General features: G+C 33.8%; 5 protein-coding genes across 5 annotated transcripts in view; 3 read left to right on the top strand and 2 right to left on the bottom strand.

Moving 5' to 3' along the window:
• Window positions 1–1,785: 1,785 nt before the first annotated feature.
• Window positions 1,786–4,203, top strand: LOC144470951 (L-selectin). The gene is made up of 4 exons (XM_078182561.1): window positions 1,786–1,909; window positions 3,376–3,555; window positions 3,632–3,797; window positions 3,926–4,203. The coding sequence occupies exons 1-4, from the start codon at window positions 1,804–1,806 to the stop codon at window positions 4,128–4,130; spliced, it is 657 nt and encodes a 218-aa protein (XP_078038687.1). The 5' UTR covers window positions 1,786–1,803; the 3' UTR covers window positions 4,131–4,203.
• Window positions 4,204–4,738: 535 nt separating this feature from the next.
• On the bottom strand, window positions 4,739–6,086 carry LOC144470953 (peptidyl-prolyl cis-trans isomerase NIMA-interacting 4). Its single transcript, XM_078182563.1, has 4 exons — window positions 5,959–6,086; window positions 5,585–5,710; window positions 5,292–5,411; window positions 4,739–5,131 (listed from the first exon to the last, which is right to left on the bottom strand). The coding sequence occupies exons 2-4, from the start codon at window positions 5,684–5,686 to the stop codon at window positions 4,973–4,975; spliced, it is 381 nt and encodes a 126-aa protein (XP_078038689.1). The 5' UTR covers window positions 5,687–5,710; window positions 5,959–6,086; the 3' UTR covers window positions 4,739–4,972.
• A 51-nt stretch (window positions 6,087–6,137) lies between these two features.
• On the top strand, window positions 6,138–10,284 carry Cypl (peptidyl-prolyl cis-trans isomerase-like 1 Cypl). Its single transcript, XM_078182562.1, has 6 exons — window positions 6,138–6,273; window positions 6,730–6,847; window positions 7,058–7,191; window positions 9,662–9,751; window positions 9,839–9,946; window positions 10,076–10,284. Exons 2-6 carry the CDS (start codon window positions 6,777–6,779, stop codon window positions 10,189–10,191), a joined length of 519 nt encoding a protein of 172 aa, XP_078038688.1. The 5' UTR covers window positions 6,138–6,273; window positions 6,730–6,776; the 3' UTR covers window positions 10,192–10,284.
• Window positions 10,285–10,655: 371 nt separating this feature from the next.
• On the top strand, window positions 10,656–14,685 carry LOC144470950 (triokinase/FMN cyclase). The gene is made up of 10 exons (XM_078182560.1): window positions 10,656–10,913; window positions 11,023–11,092; window positions 11,550–11,660; window positions 12,023–12,111; window positions 12,184–12,400; window positions 12,511–12,756; window positions 12,974–13,363; window positions 13,631–13,884; window positions 14,019–14,146; window positions 14,234–14,685. Exons 1-10 carry the CDS (start codon window positions 10,797–10,799, stop codon window positions 14,346–14,348), a joined length of 1,737 nt encoding a protein of 578 aa, XP_078038686.1. The 5' UTR covers window positions 10,656–10,796; the 3' UTR covers window positions 14,349–14,685.
• A 690-nt stretch (window positions 14,686–15,375) lies between these two features.
• LOC144471285 (uncharacterized) overlaps window positions 15,376–25,471 on the bottom strand; it is a 74,421-nt gene continuing 64,325 nt past the window's right edge. The window contains exon 19 of the mRNA XM_078183173.1: window positions 15,376–24,924. Within this exon, the coding sequence (XP_078039299.1) occupies window positions 24,736–24,924 (189 nt within the window). The 3' untranslated portion in view covers window positions 15,376–24,735. The remainder of the gene's footprint in view (window positions 24,925–25,471) is intronic.

The following is a 25,471-nucleotide window of genomic DNA, read 5'->3' as shown; positions in this document are numbered from 1 at the left end:
TTATTAAAATTTACTGCACAATATACAAACTGTCTGTATGTATAAGCCGATATATTCCGCTACAATAGTTCAATAGAATTGAACTATATTTGAATAATGATCTTTAATAAATGTTTATAAATTAATCCGTCAATAAGCTTATGATTCGATGAAGCCGTGTTCGACCAATCGACGCGGTTTACTTTTTGGGTTTCCAGGTCACCTACATCACCTTTTAAAATTATTATGTCTAACGGTACATGAAACGTTCTCGACTACTAATGTAAAAGTGTATTGGAAGTATGAATGAATTGAACAATAAATAATCAATTTTTGTATCGGCTTTATTCTAGAACATGTTAAAACTTAAAAATATATACACGCACGTTCGTGAACTGTTTAAAGTCTTTCCATCAGTGAAGCGTTCTCTCGTTAAACTGTCCTATAAAGTTATTTTTAGTGTATTTATTATAATTATATATGAATGGTGTGTTATATAATTTTCAGCAGGGATTAGACTCTAGGGATGTTCAAGCGAAAGTATACTTTTTCCCGAAATTCTCTAAGACATAATTTAACAGGATTATGAGTACATGTCAGTCTTAACGAGTTTTTTATGCAAATCAGTGTTTTAATTATGCAAATATCAAGCAATAATCCTACTAACATACACACTAAAACGAAAGTGAAGATAACTTCGAAAATAATTTTGTTCCCATAATATATTCAGCTTTCGTTGGAATCATGCATTTCATCAATCTTATTTCTGAAGAAAAAGTTGATAATAAAATAATATTGTATTAATACCTGTTTGGAAACATTAATAAGCAGACAAAGTTTCTAAAATGTATATAATTTGCTTCATACATCTATAAATAATACAACGTCTACAATTAGTTATTATAGAACAGTGAGAAATTTTAATAGCATATTGGACCATTTCCAAAATTAATAATTCGATATAAAAACTGAAATTTCAGTGCTTTAAATTATTTATCGACATAAAAACCTATGTACAAGATACAACAATAGTATCATTTAATTACATATTCTTATTATTATTTCCTTATTAATTTTGTGAAGCTTTCAATATTCAAGATATTACAAGTTTCACTTTTTACTAGATTTTAAAATTCTCTCGTCAATTCTTTTTTGTACAGTTTAATGACCCACATATTACAGAAGAAATAATTTTATGGGGCATACCACCTAATGAGAATAGTTTTCATGCTGACGGAGGTCCATGAAATGTAGAGAGAAGGTGAAAATCGTTCAAATAACAAGGGGCAAACGAAGTTATTCGGGAGTTCCTCGAAAATGCTTATACTATCGTAAAAGCATTGACACGATGTCCCCGTTGTAATATACATACATATGTATATATAGGGATGCTTCGGAAGAAAGCGGCTCAGTTCTTTGGAGAACGTCTTTAGGTGAGCATCGACGAATTGATATTACGAAATCTATAGGATTCCAATGTGGAATTTATTCTTTTTTTTATATCAATAACGTGATTTAACTCAAAATTATATTCGTTTGTGAAACACAATGATAAATTGAAGAAACAATATAAGCACAATATACCAGCAAAGATATTGAAGAAATTTTAAACATTTACATTGAAATAACCATTATAATAGTAATGATTTTTAATTTTGTGTAGGGAAAAGATCTAAAAATATTGTGTGAAAAATTTTTAAATAGTTATTTTTAAATTGCATTAAATATGTTCTGCGTAGTTACATTACTGGTAAATTTTTGATTGAAATTGTTTAAAATATTGTTTGACGTGTATGTTATTTGCTCAGATCAAAATAAGAAAATATGTTGCGGTTTATTATCCTGGGAACACTTGTTGCCGTATCGGCGGCACAGTTTCAATCTACTGGGAGGATCTTGGAACCGCCGATTCCTGCTCTTTGTGCACAAAGTAAGTACAAAAATCATTTAAGCGCATAAAAATACATGTACGCTTCTAGGAAAACGTGCGGAATTACTCTGAATTAAAAGAAAAGTGAATTTTGTTATAATAAAGTTATACATTCCATAGAATTTTACGAATTTATGGAATCTAATCTATTACGCTTTTCGCGCTCGGAAAATATATTTGCTCTTACTGAAAAAAGTTGCACGATACTTACAGTATTTTTCTTTAAAATTTTACAAATTATTCCTCTTCAATTATTAGAAGCAGAAATAAATATCTACTTGTGATTGCCGGAAGAATGAAAATCTTTTAATCTTGTGCGAACAAACAAATATAACATATTTTTAATTTGATCAATTAAACTGATCTCTTTCATTATATGAAAAAATAAGGAAGTATTGTGGTTCTACTGCTATAATGTTTCTGCTACAGTAGGAATATTGTATTAATTATGTAAAGAACTAACGAGCTGTAACATACTCATTTATCAGCTGCTGGACTATTACATCAACGCATACTTTCGTTCTATACAAGCTAGAAAATTCATGTAATAGCAACAATTAGTAGGTTCATAGTTATTAGATGCAATTTCTTAGAAATCAGTCGTATAAAGGCTCTGACAAGCGACGTGACGGGAAGGACAATTTTGGCGATATTTAAAGTAGTTCTGGTGAAAATGACTTCTCCAGTATTAGGTGGGGCACCCTAAATACTCTATACAAACGGTGACAAACTTTCTTTCTTTTTCTTTGGGAAAGTAGTTTGTATAATTAACATACACCGCGCGTTGTCAATCTTTGAGCCGTGACTGTACTATCTGAATCTACAAGCGACATTGAATTTGTAACTTTCACCTTGGAAGACAAAATCTTCATCGCGATAGATGATGGTCAATAAAAATTATAGAAGACCATGCTTAAACATTTAATCGTTTTGGGGAAAGTAAGGTATTATCGGGATCGCAAATCATCGGTTCTATTATATGAATAGAATCAGGCTATTCTCTATTAAATGGCAAAGAAGAAGGAGCACTTGTGTAAATACTGTTACAAAGAGGTAAATTGGACTTGAAATGGCAGTTCATTTACTAGAAAATGATACAGTGCTTTATTTCAATTTCAGAACTATTGGAAAGCTTGTATTTTTTTAGTTGTTTAATTATAATTTCCGTGTTTACAGAAATAAACTTGATAACTACTCATTTAAATCTACAAATGATCACAAAATTGTTGATTATGACAAATAAAATAGTTGTAAATAATACTATAAATTCATTATTATAACAATCTTATTTATTATCTATAATAAATTGAGAATGTTATAAATAATTCTAGGATATTTCAAAATTTAAAAACGTTTCATTAATAGGGTTGTGAAAGATAAATACCAAAAAAATAAATAACAAACTTATTTTTTCTTATTTCGTGGTAAATTCAATTTAAATATTTATAAACTTATTTTTATTTCAGGAATTATTCACGAACGATTTAATGGCAAGGGTTATTACTACTCATGGGCCGATCCAAGAACAAATGGACAGGAAGTAGATTGGTTAGCAGGAAGAAACTTCTGTAGGCAAAGGTGTATGGATCTTGTCTCTCTTGAAACTTCTGCTGAAAATGAGTTCATCAAGAGCCGAATTGTTCAAAGTATTAAAACACTTTATGTTCCTTATATTTCAGTGGTCAAGCTATATGATGGATTAATAATTATTATCGTTTTTAGACAAGGTAAAATATATTTGGACATCAGGTCGTCTTTGTGATTTCAAAGGCTGTGACAGACCTGACCTTCAACCCCTTCACGTTAATGGCTGGTTTTGGACTGCAGAATTACAAAAGCTTGCACCAACTAGTGACAGATCTCAAAACGATTGGTCCGAGAGTGGCGGGTAAAATTAATATTACATGTTTTACCGCGATTCAACAAGATTATATACAGTCTACACTATTAACTGTATAATGCACTAAGTTTTTGATATTTTAAATTCAGTTGGAGAAATAATTATCTCTTTTTCAGCATTGGTAAACCTCAACCAGATAATCGTGAAGCTATTCAGCAAGGAGGCGCACCCGAAAATTGTCTGGCCGTACTTAATCAGTTTTATAATGACGGTGTTAATTGGCACGACGTTGCTTGCCACCACAAAAAACCATGGGTTTGTGAGGAGAATGATTCTTTATTGAAATACGTTCATTTTACCAATCCAAATATTCGTCTCTAAAATGAGCACCACACACGAAAGAGAGCAGCTGCAATGACTTTAGCAGAAATCGAATAACTGATGTTATTTGAGAAACAATTTTTACAAAGATTTTTAACAATTATACTATCGAAAATAGTAGTATAGTTCTCTGTACAGTGAAGTTCTTGGGAAGTTTCTTCCTTAGTAACTGTTAAGAAAGATGCAATAGCATATTTATTTCATAACCGTTACAGTTTAGAAACTTCTGATAATCAACATTCATTTGTCTTCATTTTACCACTCTGCAAATATTGCATTATTGTAATAATGCTGCTTTTTGCATGTCTTTTCGTATTCTTTTCAAACAATGCTACAAATTCTTGCATTTACTTTTGCTTTTCCTATCTATTTCTTTCTTTGCATTTAGATGTTTTAATAGGTATTTTTTTATGGGTGATTTCTGTTTGCATGTGTCTTCTTCCCTCTATTATCCTATGTAAAGAGTCATTTGCCATTGTATTGCATCAGTGTAAAATATTAGCTATATTTTATTTATATTGGTTGTAAGATTCTTAGAATTTAAAATATTTATATCATTACAATCTTGTAAAAATCTTTATTGTAAATGATACTAAATAAAGAATATTTATACAAATTTATGTTGTAGTTATTTACATCTTACCTTGATTATTTGATTATTTTAGAAAACGAATGGATATTTATGCCTTCGTAATTATTAAATTATAGAGGATAAGAAACATATAAAATGTGTTGTATATACTTATAGACAAATATATACAAGCATGGGTCTTATTATTTAAAAATGATGACTTTCATAGTATAATTAATATTTACTTGAAATCATGAATAGTTAGAACTATCTATTTTTTACCTTCCACCATTATTATGTGATAACCAAATTTCGTTTTGACTGGTGGATCTGTATAAATTGGAGAACCGAGTGAGGAAATAGGTAGAGCAAATGCAGCTTCTTGAAATGGACCGACCATTGAACCTCTTGTCATCCAGCCAAGGTCTCCCTAAAAGTATTATTAAAAATACTGTATATATTTATTATCAAACGAATTTTTATAATTAGAAGTTATGCAGTAATTACAAATCAAATGTGGCATGTAGTAAATATAATATTTGCATAAATATAGTTCATAGAAAAGACTATTATGCATTTAATATATTTACCCCAGATCGTGCTTTATCCTCACTATATGTAGCAGCAACTTCGTTAAACTTTTGTCCTGCTTTTAATTTCTCCAAAGCTTCTAAAATTTTTGACTGTTTTTCACATAATATGTGTCTGACCTTTGTAACGAAAGAAATATATTAGAAGGAGAATGAATTAAGTTGTCTATAAACTAAGAAGAAGAAGCATACAGTAAATAATAAAAGAAATGTTTGATTTAGACTGATTTTAAAATTTGTTCAAACTAAAATGTTCATGTCATTATAAAAAAATTATACGAATACATACGTACTTTTACTGCAGTTCCTCCTTTTTTTTCTTCCTTCGAATTGCTGCTTTCTGATGTTTTAGATTTATTCCCCTTTGAAGAATTTTGATTTTTCTTTGGAGGCATATTTAGCTGTTTCGTGCAATAATTCTAAATATGTAAAGATAATACATTTTAATCTATAATATATACTAATAAAATATAATACATATAATATAAATTTTGCAAAAATGCACATTATAAACTAGTATAGGTTATCTATATATTTATTCATTTTTCTCATATTATTTTATTGATATTGATTATGTAAATTCATTACCGACACTGTTAGAAGATTTTATACAAAATAATATACATTAAAAACGTACATTAATTCTTAAAAATAAAAAATGACTTACCTTTCTCACAGATTTGTTTACAATGTGAAACTACGGAAGTTTTATGATTTGACGAACAGCCCGGGATGTTTAAATATTACACATAGTTTGTACATATACATATGTATTACAACTTTTTTAGGAAATATATTTGAGACAGTGTTTATATTTGTATTTATGTACAGTACATACGTTGCATTCTGTTTAAATTTCAGCGGTTAAAACGCAGGAGCGCGTCTAATGTGTAGAGTTCAATAAGTTGCATGTTATCAAGAAAAACGTACAACATACAATTGTATTGTTCATTGTGTTTAGCAAAATAATTTGTATGACAAGGTATGCTGCATTTATTAGAAAATTGTATACGGTATAATAATCATATAATAGTTACATTATTTTAATTTAGTTTTTGTTGCTACATAACCTCACTCAACAAAAGTTATAAGACTGTATACTTGTATTTGTAATATATTAGAAAGAAATTATATTATTGTAATTATCAATATTTGTATTTTGTAATAACAAAAACAACAGTTTTTATGGCAAATATTTTAATACAAGGTTTAATAATATAGTTTACTTTACTAACCTACATTTTGTAGTAAACATTAGTGCTTTATTCATGAATTTCTACAATTATTATTTTTCTACTCCATTTTCTACTCCATAAATTAATAAAACCACCATGTTTAAAGATTTTGCGTAATATTGAAAAAAAATCGATTTTTTACGATAATCGATACTTTTGCACTAATAATTTCATTCTATTAACGTATTATCGTTCTCTATTAGGTGACGTAAAATAAAAGCGCAAGAAGAATCGCAGAATTGTTTAAATAATGGCTCTTGCGAACATATCGGGAATTCCTGATAAACATTGGCAACCACCTTTTGTAGCCCTTGAAACAACGTAAGTTGATAAAAAATGTTTCTATAAACGTAATGATTATGTTTCCTCGATGTTTCACTTTCTCCAGATTTCGAAATACTTGAATTAGTAATTAATCGATTTCTTTAGATCCGATAATTCCTTTTGAAAATTCTTGAGAATTTTAAATATTTGCTTTGATTTCATATGTCATTTAATGTCAAAATATTTAATTATTAATACTTTTTCCAGCATGGGCGAGGTAGTCATTGAACTTTATTGGAAACATGTTCCAATTACATGTAGAAATTTCGCTGAACTCACACGACGTGGATATTACAATGGGACGAAATTTCATAGAGTTATTAGAGATTTCATGATACAAGGTATTATCATTAAACATATTCATAGAAATTACAAAATTTTAAATTATTTAATTATAGTTTCTTGAAAAATGTTATAAAGAAATGCAGATAAATTTTTGACTTTTTTTATTTTAATACTTTATCGACCGGTCGTAGTTGAAGCTGCCTCTCACTAAGGTACCGGCTTCGTCGCGCGCGCATTTACTCCCAGTACCGGCTAAATTTTCGCTATTCATTGGGTTGCGCTTATTCCTTTTGTTTTAAAGGAATGTAATTTCATTGATATTTATACTTTAGTTTGCATTTATTTTATATAATAAAGGGCCTTATAAACTAACATTCATAAAATAAATACAAGGTAATAGTAGTTCAATTTTTTAATTTTTAACGTAATATTACAAAATTTACATACAAAACATGTTTGACTTCTTATTTTTTTCAATACACATACTCTACATTGTTTTTGGGATGTTTTGCTTTTACCACTTGACACTATTCTTATAAGTTTATGCTTCTTTATGCATGATAATCTTTCTGGATGATCTGATCTTGGTGCTCTTCTTGTAGGCTCTGAAGTATTTGATTTGTTAGTTGAGTCTGCTGTGTTGTCACTTTGAAAATTTGTTGACAATGAATCGGATATCCACGAAATTGCTGCTTTGTGTAAGAATTTCTTACATATCATCTTCTTTCCATTCAATGTTGTGTATGTTTTAAACGAATTAAAAAGCGCAGAATTGATTAAAAACATTACAAATCGTTTGGTTTTCTTAGTTTTTCTAAAAATAGAGTAATATGACAGATATTGAACTGCGTGATCTACCCTTTTCATATACTTGTTGTAATCAATTATCGACTCAGGCTTTTGAATTGATATATGTGATCTTCTATTTACACTTCTGGATTCCATTATTTGCAATGAATGTATCGTGGATATCATGTTTACATTTCGTTTACTGTTATTCCATATTTGTAACAGACTATTGTGTTTTCTACAAAATATAGCTTCACCATTTGAAAGGGTTATTTTTTGAAGACATTGAGGAAAACCTCTATTTTTCCGAATGGTCCCACATATCCATACTCTATTTTGCAAGAGAACTTCAGCCATATGGGCACTGTTATAATAATTGTCCTGATAAATGTGATGCCAAATATTTTTATATGGATCAATAATTTCTAGAATAGTGTTTTCCAATTTCATTCCTTGGCAAGCATACACTTGAAAATTACAGATGTATCCTGTGTGAGCTTCACAGACTGCTCTCACAAGTATGCCATACTTTACAATTTTCGCAGGATTGTAGGTTCTGAATGATAGTCTTCCCCGCCATGGAATAATACATTCATCTAATGATAATTGTTGACGAGGTTTATATACATGAATAAATCTATTCTTTAAATAGTTTATAATTGGCTGAACTTTTACAAGTCTGGTTGAATTTGCAGGTATATCTTCATTATTACAAAAGTGCCAGGTCTGCAGTATCTGCATAAATCTGCTTCTGCTCATTACTTTAGAAAACAACGGAATTTCGATGCTTGGCTCAGTTGACCAGTAATCGTGAAGTCTCTCTTTTTTTTACTTGCTCTATTAGAACAATTAGTCCTAAAAAGTTTTTCATTTCTGTCAAGGTAATATCTACCCATTTCTTCGTCCTTGAGATATTTTTATATTTATTGATTACTTGATAGCGATATCTGTTCGATTCTTTAACCAAATATTCTAAAAGGTCATCTCCAATAAATAAATTCACAATGTCCATTACACTTTCTTCAGATTTTGGTAGAATTTTTATACCTGGGCTGCTTTCAAAAGGTTTCAAAATAATTTATTTGTCATTTGTTGACCATGTATCGATGTTTACTTCAGCGGTGTCATCATTATCACTTTCATGAATTGTTATATTGCAATGGCAATAATTTCCGCGGCTTTCGAGTGTTTATACAAGAATCATTGCTATTACCATCACTGTCACTTTCTGAATAACTGCTATAGTCTGACAAATTATCTAAGCAAAACTCTTTATTTGCACGGTTTTCATCCATTAGAAACAGTAAAAAATATATAATTGATAAAGATATAGAGGTGTTAGTATACAGCTACTGCAAAAACAATAAATCCCACTGTACGGGCGGCAAATAATCAACGACGTTGACGCCGCGTAATTATAAAAACAACAACAAGAACCCATTGTACGAAAGCCGTCGATAGCTAAAAGCTAGCGGTCGATAAAGTGTTAATGTGACAAATGTTGAAAATGCTTTAAGTTAGTGAAAATAATTTAAAAAATTTAATATTTATATCTATAAAAAGATCATTGTTGCAATGCTGTTAATTTTTTATTCGCTCTCGTATTTATTTGTTTATTTGTTTACGTTAAAAATTCCGTTTAGAATGTACAAACGTTATATACTTATTTTTTATTATTATATTATTTTCTTAAAAAATTAAGACCTATTTGTTTTTTTATAAAATTTTTTATTTCAGGTGGGGATCCCACGGGAACGGGGAAAGGAGGTGTATCTATCTACGGTGAATGTTTCGATGACGAAATACATGATGATTTAAAACACACTGGTATTTATCGTAAACAATTGCTTCTTTTACTATTTTAAGCGTTCATTCTGGAAATAAATTACATATTAACATATAATATTATCTCAGGTGCTGGAATAGTATCTATGGCTAATTCTGGACCAGATACAAATGGATCACAATTTTTTATTACATTAGCGCCTACACAGTGGTTAGATGGAAAACACACAATTTTCGGTACGTTTTACATATGTTATTACCTTTCACTACAATTACATTGCAGCATATATTGTATAACGGCAATTAATATGTTGGAGATCAATAACATTTAATAAATTATTATTAATTTGGTTTCTTTTATAATAGGTAGAATCCATACTGGGATGACGATAGTAAAGAGAATCGGTTTAGTCGAAACAGATAAGAATGACAGACCCGTGGACGATATAAAAATTGTGAAAGGATCTGTAAGGAATGCGTAATAAAGTTTACAAAATACTTTATTTATATTTATTACTTTTGTAAATAACTCTTAATAAAATCACGTTTTAAATTATTTCTGGTATAAAGAGTCTCTATAGATTTTCCAAATACAACAACACTACTCCTATCAACTAAATTAATTTCAATATTTCCAATAAAGAATTGTTATAAAAGAATTTATCCTCTGCTTTTATCTTATCTTTCGTTTAAAGTCACGCCTCTTTAGATATGCCCAATTATAAAACGTGAAATGTAAAACATAAATATTGTACAGCTACATAAACAAATAAAGTATAAAGTCCCGTATAATTATCGCACGGACGATGATGTACTCTCGTATCTTAGTTGTGCGCTTTCATGTCACGGATCAGCTGGTCATCGTTTCCCGACTGACTAGTGGTTGCGCTTGACATGATCGAGTGTTATTCTAACACGGTCAAACGAATGCATAATAAAGTCTTACATAAGTGTGTGATAACTTGTAACCTTCAAACGAAGATTAGCATTTGGTCTCTTCTCAAATGAAATCCTCCCTGGTCCCAGTGCGTCGCATCACGCTCCCGCGGACCGTCGTTCAAGTGCTGCTGGAATTCAATTCAGTGTCATGAAAAGCTTGATTAATTCGCTCAATGATGCAGTTACAGAGACATTATCTGGTTTTTCGTATGCGTATCCACAACTCGATTACGATCAGTCGCATAAAGTCTTCTTGTTGCCAAATGTATGTATAGCGATTGGATTATATCGACTGAATAAATATTCATACTACGCCTATTTCTTTTTACGTTCATTCAAGTACAAGTTTACTAAACTGTGTTGCCATAATTTAGTTGGAAAACAGAAAGGATAAAGTGTCACTGATGTGCGGTGGTGGAAGCGGGCACGAACCCTTCGCAGCAGGTAACTACGCTTTGCGAAAGACTTTTTTTGATTTTAATAATATTTCGACATATCATTTCCTGTTAAACACGGGATTAGTGAACTATCGGACAACTGACCTTTATAAGCAAGATAACGATAACATGTCCAATAAATAAACAGTTACATAAATGAAGATTATTAGAAAACCTGATGTAAATTCGAACAAATGGAAACTTTTTTTGAACAACGAATCGGTTGCGTTACAATTTGCGCTAATTATGTGAATTCAATCGTTTGATTTTGTACGAAAAGTTGATATTTGAAAAAGTAACGGAACAACGCTATTCTTCGCTGATAATTGTGAGATAATAGCTATCTTTGCTAAAACTTTTAGCAATTATATCGTTAAATTATAGCGCTGGTGTAAGCATTCGTATCGAAGAAATATCGTATTGTGCCAAAGCTGTATGGATTCATTATTTTCATCCGATTTTAGGCTTCGTTGGGAATGGAATGTTAACCGCATCGGTAGCAGGCTCCATATTTGCGGCGCCGCCATCGCAGCACATTTCCTATTGCATTAAACGTCTCTCCGAACATAGTCAAGGTAAAGGAAGAATAGAACATGTACTAAAATACAGTTCTTCAGAGATTAATTTATGCGAGCTAGGATTAAGCAGAAAATGAGTCTGTACCTAAACTGGTTTATCAAACCACTTCGTTACGGAACTTTTCACGACAATCTAAACAATTCTGTAAAATGCAAGTATCAACAGTTTAAAATATTACAGGTATTTTCAAAAAATTAACGAACTCACGGAGCCGCGAAAAAGAGTGCTATTTTATTTTTGAAGTTTCATAAGATCGATTCATTTTGCATAAATAATGTAATTTATCAAACGGCAATAGACGAAGAATATACTAGTCTAAATAATGTATACTAAATACATATACATATTATTCTCCTAGCTGGCATTTTAGTAATCATTCCAAATTACACTGGCGACTGCCTTAATTTCGGCATCGCGGTTGAGAAAGCAAGACAAAATGGCGTGAAGGTAAGAACAAAACTAATGATTTAAAAATTGAATCAATGACATTTCTCAACGATCTTATGACTGAAATATTAGATGACAGAGATCATTGTAAATGATGACTGTAGTATACCGATCAAGGATCAAGGAGTCGCCGGTAAACGTGGATTAACCGGATTATTGTTCGTCATCAAAATAGCAGGTGAACTGGCTGAAAGAGGAGTCCCGCTGGCAAAAATTTATGATGTCGCACAGAATGTTTTGAAAAACATGGCCACATATGCGGTCGGGTTGACCGCGTGTGCTATTCCTGGTTCGTGTTCGAATACAAAATTTTGTTTAATCTCTCAACAGATTGCCTGTTTTGCAATATCTAATTGGAGTATGAGTAGATTTATGAATGAGAAGACATATAAATTACAGGTCAACATCCGATGTTCGACCTTGCCGAAGACGAAATAGAATGTGGAATGGGAGTTCACGGGGAGGCTGGCTATGAAAAAAAGAAACTTAGATCATGCAGTGACGTGATCTCATTAATGTTGAAACATTTATGCGATGCATTGTCTTTAGTTAGCGGAGATTCCGTTGCAGCGATTGTTAATAATTTCGGAGCAATGAGTCAGCTTGAACAAGGGATTGTTGTCCACGATTTGGGAAATCAACTCGGTACGTGGTAGATAGATAGTATTTCATCGAGATATTAATGTTTATATTTTATTAATAAAAACGATTATTATTTGCTTTGTGCTAAGTAGAATATTTCTTGCAAAATAGAACATACAATTGATCCTCTGCAAAACAAATAAGATGTCTTTTATATAATGTTCTTCCAAACGCAATTATCGTTCATTAATAACAAACCAATTATTTCATTTTAACGCAGGAAATATGAATATCAAGCTTGAACGTGTATACTCGGGCGTCCTAATGACATCATTGAACAGCGCTGGAATCCACATTACTCTCTTGAAATTACCTGAAGATTTTAGGAGCATGTTCCTCAGTTGTCTCGATAGTCCTACCAATGCTCCAAAGTGGCCAGGATGCGTCTTCAGCGTGCCAGCGGAAGCTAAACAAAGAACTACGCGGGAGGAAGTGTTGCAAGATATCAAACAAGTAGGAATCAAAATCGAAGAACATCAGCAGTATTTGCTAAAACAGTGTTTGAAATGTGCTTGTGAAAGCTTGATAGAAAAGGAAGCTGTTATTAACGATCTGGACCGAGGATGTGGCGACGGCGATTGTGGTTCCACGCTTAAAAGGCTCGCCAATGGTACGTATCTATTGATAAAGCGTTGTTGTCATCTCGCGAATATAAATGCTTATATTATAAAATGACTTACAATTTTTCTGTAAACTTTTAAGGTGTTACAAACGTGACCAACCGATAAATCGTAATTTATAAATAAATTATGAGCATTAAATCGTTTTTAACGTTGTGTTGCTTTACGAAAATAATTATTTATAAATACGTGTGATTAAAATATTTTTAACATTATATGAAACCATATCATTATTTGTTTAATACGTTTCTCTTCAGATATTTTACAAAGGTTAGAGAGCTTTTCTTTCTCGCATCCTTCGTCAGTTTTCTCGGAGTTGGCACGTATAGCCGAAGAACAAATGGGTGGAACGTCTGGAGCTCTATATTGTTTATTATTTACCAGTTTCGCAGCAGAATTGGTATCGGCACAAGAAGCAGAAAGCTGGTCATTTATTTTGGCCAGAGCAATTCGAAGCGGGTTAAGTTGCTTAATAAAATATGGTAAAGCGAAACCAGGAGATAGGTCTATGGTATGTAATTTTTATGAAATACATATTTACATCGTAGTAACATAAAATTTCTAGATTTATATGATCTTAATAGCAACGTACTAATGCAACTACTACCCTCAAAGGAAATGTTTGAACATTTTTTGATTCTCTAGATTGATGTGATCAGTGCGGTATGCGAGGCTTATGAAAAAACATTAAACGATAAAGCAAGTGATATTTGCGCTGCATTAAAGACTGCTGCATGGGAAACATGCGAAGCAACGAAACATATGATACCAAGGTATATACATATAATAAACGCGTTCAACATTTCAATTAAAATTTAATGTTTATAATAAATGTAATGTTTACATGTATTTCATTACAGAGTAGGACGAGCTAGTTATGTGAAACAATCCCAATACCTGCAAAATGTGGATGCAGGTGCATACGGGGTTGCCACATGGATTAAAGCCGTTACAGATGTAATTAAAAGTATTTAGATTTAATATTTCACGAACTTTAATAAAAACATTAATCGTCAGACTTGTGCAAGCCTTAGTGTACTCTGAGTGTTACATCTTTTTATGGATTACATTTAATATGTAAATAAAGTCGACGATAAGTTACGTTAACAAAATATTTTGAGGAGACTTTCCATCGTTTACATCACGTAAAATCAATGTATTTCTTATTATAAATATCGAGTACAGATGGTGCTTTACAGAAGTTTTATGTATTTTATGTTTGTTGCTATTGGATTTTATTGTACATCCTTTTACTTGAAAATGATATTGATTTACTAATGTTTGAGATATTGTAAGACATACGTTAAAAGTACATCTTTTCTTTATTCCCGTTTTATTGATATTCCACTGGGATATTATTTCGCGTGTCAATATAATATGTATCTAATTGACCACATATTTGTGACAAGTGGCTCCACTTCTGGTGAAATCTTGAAACTCGGTTCAGGGGTTCGTAAAGCACCAAGTCGAATAATGGTAAAACTGTTAAAAAAACTGTTTGACAAAATCGACTGTAGGTAATTTGGCGAACAGTTCGAGGGTTTTGCCACTACATCGATTGGTGGTGTACGGACTCCTGAACAGAGCTTTCAGATTTCGCCACTTATTACAATCGGCGCTATGTTTAAATGTTTAGGATAAAGTTATCGCCTGCAACTAATGTTTAAAAACATAAAATGGCGTCACTGTGTAATTTCTAATTCGAGCTATCGGTTCAGGGGTAATTTAATTTCTGAAAAATAATCTTTATTTCTGTTCCAATCCGTTTGATTATTTCGGAAAGTTAAATTATATTATTTGGAATAATAGATATTTTGTTGGAATTTAAAGATTTTAACATCATTTCAGTTCTTTAACAAATTTGTATCATTGAAAGAGGTGCGAGCTAATGGTGTTAGATTATAGATTTATATCTATTGAGTTCACTAGCTCGTTGTGGGGACATATCTAATAATATTTTTCTCCAAAAAGTGGATTCAGAAAAATGATCCGTACTCTTAATACATAATTTATTTGTCAACACGAATTTTCCATAAATATATCATATATCAATATTCATCATATATAGTTTTTGCTTGCACGTAATAATATCATTTTATAGCACATACAGCTTTATTCATAGTTATTTTTTTTTTCTGTTAAATCTCTTAATATAGTTCTTTGTACCGAACCGAGTTGCGTCCCCATACTCACAGTTCTCGCATCGCTCGCCATCCACCGAGAATCTATTTTTGCAGATTGCGACTGGTATATCACCTGTGTTCGCTACTTTCGAAAAAATGACAAGCATGCCTCGCCCGCTTCGATCATTCTACGATATGTCCGGATATGTCTCGCACGAGAGGCTCCCTTTATTGCCATCTGATTCGCGTGTGTCTTTGTACTTTATTGTTTCGTTTTCCCTAAACATTCAATCTGCAAAAATATATTTTTCTCGACGGACTACCGTACCTCCGAGCAGACGTGCTCAAACCAATATACAGATCAACCGTACAAGCTTACACGACATACAACGATGAAGATCAATTACAACACAGTCAAACTTAACGCGGAGACTCTGTCCTCAACCTGTTAATTGACGACGACACGTATTTATCGCATACCAATGTTTCGGAATTTGTTGACAAAATTTTGACGACTAAAATTTCATTTAAAATAATCACTGGCTAGTTTTAACATACGGTGGACCGTACGGTGGTACTTCTATTATTCAGGCTAGACAGAATAATATAAATGTTCCGGTAATAAAATAGTTACTTGGCCAAAGTGTTAGATTTCATGTTTATAGATTTTCACAGTAATTTTGCAAATTGTATTTGGACAATAAAGAATACTGGTTTTTAAGGATCGACGTTCTACCGTATTAAATAAAAAGAAATCAACGCGACCATGAATCGTCGATTACCAGGTCAAGCAGACTCCCGAAATCGATATCGAAATTTTTCCCTCGTAAGATTATTACCAAGAATTTATTCTAGAAAAAGGAACGTCACACGGCGAAATGATCGTTCCTAATATAAATTATCGCGCAAGCCACGCTATAATCTCGACTCCATAAATTTCTTTACTCTCCCTCTCTCTATCTCCCTCTACTTCCTTCTCATTTGTTCTGTTGCGGTACAGACCGACACCCGCCACAGGTAGATATACTTTTATATTTATTTAGATATATACGCTAATCGACACGCTACAACTCTCGGCCAGCAAGAGCGAGTTCGTTTAAATTTATAGTCCTCTTCACCTACTATCATATACATAGAATATGTTTTTCCTCCGGCTTCTTCTATCCTTCTCGCTCATTCACACGCTGAATCGCTCATTCTTTCTCTTTCTGTTAAGTATCTTTGGATAATTAACCCTCGCATGTTTCTCGAGCGATGAATCCACTCGTTCTCTGTATCGGATTCCGTTCGAACAAGTTCGAACGGATGTGTAAAACCGCGAACTTCTCCGCGCGACTATTTCCGAGAAGCGTATGCGCCATTAGCTATCCAGCGTACGGATAACGACATCGTTTAATTAGATCTCAGTTTGTTCGTCTAGAGGCCAGACAGTCATTTGTTCAACGTGTTACGATAACGAATGGGAAAGGCAGTGCAAGCGTCGAAATCTACCGCGTCGTCTTGAAATCAATCTCTTGTTAGATAGTCGCCGGTTGGGCAAAAATTCGAGGACAACGGCTCCTTCACACGATAATGTTACATTGTTCATTCTTGCGAATCTCTGCTCGGCGATTTTTGTATCGCTGCACCGACTTCGCGCATCCAGGAAATTCACTCGCTGCGATGCATGGTGGATAAAATATTGGAACAATGGTACAAGAACAATGTACATTGAACAAGTGAACGTTTTGCTAACGAAAATTCCGTTCATGACAAAAATTGATAGCTGTAATTTTAGAGGGAAGAAAGAGTAAAAGAAATAAGGGCTATCATTGTTTTCATCCTATTATAATTATTAAAGAAAGGATGTTCACAAGTTATCTCTGATTCCTGCAACGAGCATAGACAATTTTTATTTTGCATAAAAATCCGCGGTCTAATTATCGTTGTTTAAAACTTTCCCACTTTATAGGATAAATCGGGAAATGGCCAGAGAAACTTGACAATTGATACGTACGTTCTGAAGTAACTTAAAAATTACTGTCAGCTGAAACTTATTCATACGATACATGAGAAGATCCTTTCTCGTGTCTGACCTTGTCTACAGAATAAATTAAATGACCTCTATGTGTTCTTTTTTTATTACATGTTTCATGTGAAATCTGATTAGATAACATTTTAAGTTTGCCAAGGTTAAATCTGAAATATTTATTTAAGAAAAATATTTATTTTCATTAATATATGAGAATGTATTATTAATTGTTCTTATTGATAATGGTCCACTTGTTTCAAAGTTTCATTGTCCGACTTTACACGAAACAAATGTCAGGATACACGAAGTAACCCTTTCGTAATGCAAGTACCGCGATATTTCCATCAGATGAATGTATTACCGTGTGAAAGAGGTCTGAGTTTCAAACATAAAAATGGCTGACACAACGGTGCAGGCTATCGGAAGCTTCTGTTAATAGGTTTCGCTTAATCGCTAATTTTCCGTGCGATTAGTTTGCTCCAAAGCAACATGGCTACCATTCGCTACATACCGGATCTATGAGCTTTGCTCGTGTTGAATAATCATTACCGGGAACGTAACTTTACCAATTTTCTTAAGCACGAAAGCAGTGTTTGCTTAATTGACCATGAGTTAAACGTGATCGCTAATAAAGTAAAAGTCTTCCTCATTGCAGTTTTAGACGTTCTCAGTCCCCCAATTATTGCCACTATCACTTACCTAGCGTAATTCAATATTCTCGTCTTCCTATACAATACGATTCTAACGACATCGAACATCAACCTTTCAACATCTCGGATAAAATCCACCATCGTCCTTAGAATTCCATAAACTTAGTATTCTAAAATATCAATACATCAATTTTGCAATATTCCAGTGGCTTCACACATATCAACATCTCAACGATCATATCAATTTGTTCGTTTGCCGATTCTCAAATGTTTAGATTAAAGTTTCGGTGGCTCATTTATAAGCTAAAAATCTCAGATACGGAGTGAAAGAGCAAAAGGTCGAAGTTGTCAATATCTGTCCATCTTAAATTAAGAGTAACTCCTAATCTATGAAGCACTCCAGTCTTCTAGAGAACCTAGATATCGCCATTTTCCAAGTCTGATTCCCCGTTGTGAAACTTTTTCCTTTATCCTGTAAGCACTTCGATTGCTCCAACACCACATTGACCAAGCTTTCCTCGTGAAAATCGCCGCAGATATTTCTTCTAAAATTCCGAACTCAAAGGTGAATAGTCAAAGAACGGGATCATGATCGCGCCAAGATGAGACACAGCGTTCAAGCCACCAATGAAACGAAGAAGTACAAGATTCTGGCTATCGACAGCAATTACTGTCTTTATCCCTGATTAACATTAATTACATGTCTAACGGTGGAACACTGCCTAGAGTCTATAATACCAATCACAGCGACACAGAACGTCTTGAGAACGTGCCTACGTTTATAGCGAACGTTAATCTATGTCTGCAATTTATGCATATTATAAATATATATATATATGTATATGTGTATATATTTGTATACGTATGTGCTTGCGTGTTTACGTGTGTGTTCATATACGTAACATATACAACATACAAACATCGGCTTACTCGATATACTAATCACCGAGAACACCGTAGGCGTCCGGGATCGCTTCGTATTTAGTGAAACGTCTTAGAAACAATTAGCAATGTCTTCCACTTCCGAATACGCGTAAATAGACGTGTACGTGCGATCTAGTATCTCGACCACTGATTGTACGATTAGGATTTGTGCCGGGCACAACAAGCAATCACATTTAGATTTTCTCCGCGTTTTATTCCCTCCCCGAATTCTCTTCTTTGATTTTTCTCCAACGTATGTATCTTCCAATTACATTTGAAAAATAGTCGAATAGAACGCGGAGCGAAACACGTAGTGTATAAACGCGTCGTCGGCACACGACTAATCATGCCTGTGCACATTTATCTGAATTATTTAATTGTCCAGCGATCGTGGTACCGCGGCTCGTGGTAATTTGATAAGAAAAAGACAAACAAACGATTCGAAACGGACTTTCAATAAATTATTCGTACAATTGAAACTTCAGAAATTAATCGACGTTTATATACTTTTTAATGGCTTTAATAAAGAGTTGAGAATCGTGGACATTTTTATACAGACTCTGTGAAATCTATTTCGAACGAGAAAATATTGAAGACAGGGAATCGAAATTATATATTAGATAAGACCACGGAGCGCGTACTCCCGGAATCGATTCGATTAATTTCAAGCCTCGTCTCTCGTCTACCGTTAGATCGGATAAAATAGTTTCCCTAAAAATGTTAAACTCTGAATTGACGTACAATTTCGTCGGACCTGGATCTAGCTCGATCGTCGACACAATTAATAATTGATCATCGTTCTGCAAGCTCAGTGGAGATTGTATAGATGCTCTGGCAACGTTTCGTTATATTTCCATTAATTACAATAGCCTAGCGATTCTTAATACTCGATTATATGTAGTAACCTCGTTTTAACTCTATACCCTCTTCGTACTCCGTTCTCGAAGGAGGTCGCTGTTTCGTAATACATACTTCCGACACTGGAGCACGATTGTGATTAATGTTACTTACACGATATTTTAAACAACTTAAAGTATAGTTTTTACGGATAGTTTTTTTTAATGGATACACGATGTTTATTATTTTGCTAATCGACATTGACTTCACAGGAGATGTTATGCAGTTTCGTAGTGTATTTGCCAAGAAGAAGAGGTACCTTCCTCAGGGACACCATTGTTTTGTGCGCAGCTTTTCGCGTTACCCTCGAGTTAAATCTAGAAACTAACGAGTTATTTGGTAAGAAAATAACGAGGAAAATTATTTGAGATAATGTAGAAACAGTCGGCTGAAGATCTTAGGAATATCTTATTCCATAACAAGTACGCCGGGGAGAATAGATAAATAAAATTGTAAGATCTAGGCACACCCGGTTATGTTTTCGTCAAAAAGGCGTGCCTGGAAAGAATAAAGCGAAGATCAAAGAAGTGTGAATATTAGGAAGAAAGCAACTCGAAGGTTCCACGGATTTACATGTACAAACTTTACAGCCCTCGAGCCTACGCGCGAAATTCCCTATTCCTAAATTGACTACGATTATTGACTCGTGGTGTGCACGCGCGAAGAAACCCTTAAAATCAACCTCTAACAAACGAAAGATTCTGCAACCTTTCCCCTACTAATTTCCTCTAATCGTCATGTAAAAAAATATAGAAAAGTCTATCGGACGTGTGGAAAAGAAACGTGGATCCTCGAACGCAATACTATCGGTTCTAGAAATATAAAGGTCGCCTAAAGTTAATTCTATCGCCCTCGTTGCTTCTACATTTATCTTTAGCTCTTATCGCGTACCTTATGCGTGTATTTCATGTAATTTTACATAATCTTAGGTAGCAAACCCACTGACCCGATCATCACATTGTTGATATTTTGCGTTCGGAAGCGGTCGCGAGGAAAAACTGCGAGCTCTCGAACTCTATCACTTGATCACGAGAAATTATTGCCAGAAGTCGGATGCTATTGTTTAGAAAAATATCGTTCGTCGAAAAACGTTCTAACTTTTCTGATTGTCCGATTTTGGCTTTGTTCCTCGCCGAGATTCACCGCTATTTTACACGCTCCGCCAATTTCCCCCGACTTAACCGAACCTAGGAAGACGGAAAGCTTGCGTTCGTTGCCTCCCGCTTCCCGTCCATCGAATTACAGAAACGAAAGATCTAGAGTTTTGTAACAATGCGAATGCGAAACGGAATGTTCTTGGATGAAGAAGACGTTTCCGTCGCGTCACACTTCGCGTTACGATTGCTCAACGATCCTAATAGACGACGACAGCATCCGTTATAGGAGAGGTAATGCAATAATCACATGCAATTTTGTCCTTAACGCCTAATCGATTAACTGTAGCCTTACGCGCTACTTTATTGTCCGTATTGGAACATTTTTCCTAAAATTATTTATTGTCTGTTCACACAGTATTGTCGGTTATTATTAGTTATATTACGCCTCGATTACAGCTATCTGTTGTCTGGATACTAAGGAAGACGTTTCGTCGTTTTATTTTTCGAGTGAAATCAATTATCCGAGACTAATCAAGCTTCGAGATTCCGGGGAAACTATCTTCGAAAGAAATCAAGAGATCCATTGTTCGTCTACGATAAGAAATATCGGGAGTGTTCGAGATCGTCTGCGCGGAATCGACGTAAAGAATATTCTCGTAGAAAAATGGCGTCGACGACGGCGAGAAATCAAAGGAGGAATGTAAAGATTATTGTCTGGACCAACAATACCGCTATTCTTACGTCTTAGAAAAAATCTAAGTCAATTAGTAAGGCTCCTAGTTCCCATAAACAATATACATCGTACAAAGTATACTCGTTTTTAAAAACTATTACCATTTCTGTGCGGATCAAAGAAGTGCAGGTGCAAAGTATTGTCCCTAGAATTCAGTCAACATGTTATTTTTATCTAATCCTACGGTATGCTCACAGTGCGCTAACGAAAAAACTACAAGCGGAACATTAATCGTACTCGATTAACCCTATTTACTATGCTCCGAGTATTTTTCTTCTTGCCGTTCGCCAGAAATAAAAGTACTCGAGGCATGATTACAATATCACTATGTTAATACGTGTATCTTTAGCTCTCCTAGGAGCCGAGCAATTTTGTTAGATAATTAAGATGTAGCTGAAAATATTGAATGTTATTGTGCCGGGTGTCAAAGGATTATAAATTATTTTTAAAATATTTCTTTGACCCTATTGTTCGAGTTTATGAAATTGTAAAACTAAACAGTCGATATTCACGTTTTATGCTCCACGTTTCACTAGAAATTTTAAGGTCTGCTCAGCTCTCTCTGTTCGTAAATTACCTACTTTGATTAACAATTATCGCGGTATGTAGTTATACAGGTTTCCCTGCTTACAAATGCGCACGCGGAGCGCCTATATAGCGCGTATATTATTATGTAATTAGTACACGTAACGCTAGACATAGAATTACAGTTTACGCTAAGAAACACAGATTTCAATTATACTTAACACTGTATACTCTTATGTTTAGGCTTAACAGAGGCTTCTATAATTAGTACACAAATACATCTGATGCATTAAATGCACATTTCATCTATAGTCGATGTGCGTTCGTACACCTCGTTCTAAATTTTGATATCCTTTTCTTACTACATACTGTTCTCTGAAAAATTGTTAAGCACTTTCTAGAATACAAATGATAAAATACTATAATCCGTGTTGTTCGCATTATTGCAAGCTCGCTATGTAAATTAAGCATTCTATTACTGTTTACTCTTTGAGGTAACGTATAATTTAGATAAATGGTTTGGACATCTCAACTGACAAGATTGAATTTATTTAGACATTTCACCTTTCTTAAAACAATGTAAGCTTTAATAAAGCACTTTTTAATCAATCGTTTTTCAAGAACGAATCTTTATAATTTCAACAATTTGGAAATAAAAAATCTATAACAAGTCATTTTAGTTAGCATGATAGGTTTTGTATTGAAATGATCGTAAATAAGATATAACAATTCAATTCAACATTTAAAAAGTTCTTTTGAAAAGCAAGACATTCATTTTTGCACTTACCCAGGGCCTTGACGGATCTATCTGAATCGAAATTATTGACGAATATCGAACGCACATCCTTAGAATCGTGATTTGTTCGGCCACTTGGTGGCACGACTTCCCCTAAAACCGACGGCGATACAAAAATGTTTTTTGTCGCATCATATGCGGAATTTTCGTTTTGTTCGCAAAACCCACGTACGTGTGTATTTTGTGTTTATTTTCTTTTTTTTTTTTTTAGTTACTCGACTCCTCGCTACTAAAAGTACGCACGAGTTTTTCGTATATTTTTCTGTCTTTTCCTTTTTTTTTTTTTTGGTTCGTACGTACTCGCGTGAAAACGGACTTTCTACAAAATGGCGGCGAGGGCTCGTTGTCCGGGGGGTTTCGTCCGACTAGCGGGCCCCTGCGTTCGTGGAACAGTTTCTTAATATGTTTCCTCTTATTTCATCATTGCTAGCGTGCCCTTAACTAGATTCCTTATTATCGTAAGACGGACAGGACTTCCCGAAGTTGATTGACACGGGACGCGATCGGTTAAAATCATCACTTTACCGCGAGAAATCATGCGATTTTCGTACCAAGGTTTTCCCAAAAAAATCGTGAATCGTAAGTTACGATCTTCTGCTGGCCGGAGACAATTTTTATTTCAACATTGGAAAGATTAACCTCCCACAGGACATTTTATAAACAAGAAAAACTAGAATTTAGTATTCACTTCTGCTATAATTAAATTTTGAACGATTTATGAAACATAAACAAATATAAAATTGTGAGCATTGTTTTGATTATGGCAATTTTGGTGTTGGTAATTGGTACGAAAATATATTTACCGCTAACAGTTTAATTCTAGAAACGATGTTTCTATTTATCTAACTGTTGCATTGAATAAGAAATGAACGTTCAATTCGAGTTTTCGAATTCCGTGTCAATCGCTTCTCCACCGAGTCAATTAATATCGTTCGAGCCATTTTAAGAAATAAAAGAAGTTAGTCTCGATAGAGATCGTTCGCATACATAGCGATCGTTAGGCTAGACCAGCGTTTCCATTAAACCTCTGAAATATTGTCATGGCGGTCCTCCCGAATACTTATAACAAAATATGGTTCACAGATCCGTTCCCGCAATACTTTTAATTCATCTACATTTGACAGGACGATTGTTTTAATATTTTCTGAGGACTGCTTTCTTTTTTTTTTTTTTTCTTGTGGGGAGGACCGGTGTCGTCTCACAGTTTCAGAAACGCTGGATTAGGCTGGTTTGAATATTGTCTTCACTGTCGTTGCAAGAGTAGTCTCGGTAAGAATAGTAAAAAAGTATAGCGTTCTCTCGAAAGGAAAATTGCGACCCTCCGGCTGTTTGTATCAAGTAAACATCAAAAGTTTCTATTTTGCTACAGCGCCAATCAACGCAACATCGATGATCAATGTTGTCGTTGGTGGTGTAAATAACGGTTCTGCTCGATGAGCGTGCCGTTCGCATTAGACAGTGATTTATCAACAAGGTGCACGCGTATGTTATTGTTAAGATTATTGTTTTACCTTAACGATCCATCAAGTCTTACCGATCCGATTGCGACTGGACGATTTTTCAAATCGCTCCAGTCGATTTTAGTGTAGCTTTTCTTATGCTGGTTTTAACCCATACCATAATCGGCATACGTCGCCATCACGTCGCGAATCCATGGTACGTATTTCGGCACATAGGCGTAGACTCCGGGCAATTTCGGGTGGGCACATTTTATCCCCCAACTCACGATACCACCCACGAACCATTTGTCTTTCTCTTTTTCGTCTTCGCAGAGCAGGGGACCTCCGGAGTCACCCTACAAATTCAATGTTACATATTATGCGTGTTCTTGAACGTGTTGGGTTGGCGAATAAATTCGTAGAACTTCCGTTTTTTGTTTTATAGCGTCTTGATGGATTACTTAGCAAAGTGAGTCAGCTATTCGAAAGATCCCCTTCAGCTCTACAAAACTGTTACATTCGCTTTTTCGAATAATTTTTCATTTTTTAACGTTTATATAATTTATAATTAAATAATTTTTAACTTTTTCATGATTTCTTAGGCTTAGAAATAGAATATCCTGAAGACAAAAATGAGCATCATCGACATCTGCTGTTCTTTGCTTTTCGTTGATATCGTTGTTTTGAAGATCTTCGGCGCGGTGCGTGTCGTTGAGGTTGAACTTGCCTTTTTCGAACTTTCCAAACCATTTTTGTGATTTTTGCTTCCTGGATATTCAATTTGTGAGCCTAAATAACCATGAAAAATTAAATTACACGAATAAGTAAATGTAACAGTTTTATAGAGCTGAAAGAGATTTTTCGATAAGCTTACCCATTTCGCTAAGTAATGCACCAACAAGT

This window comes from Augochlora pura, chromosome 6, assembly GCF_028453695.1.
Source record: "Augochlora pura isolate Apur16 chromosome 6, APUR_v2.2.1, whole genome shotgun sequence".
Lineage (NCBI taxonomy): Eukaryota > Metazoa > Arthropoda > Insecta > Hymenoptera > Halictidae > Augochlora > Augochlora pura.
This window is presented reverse-complemented; position numbering and strand designations above follow the sequence as displayed.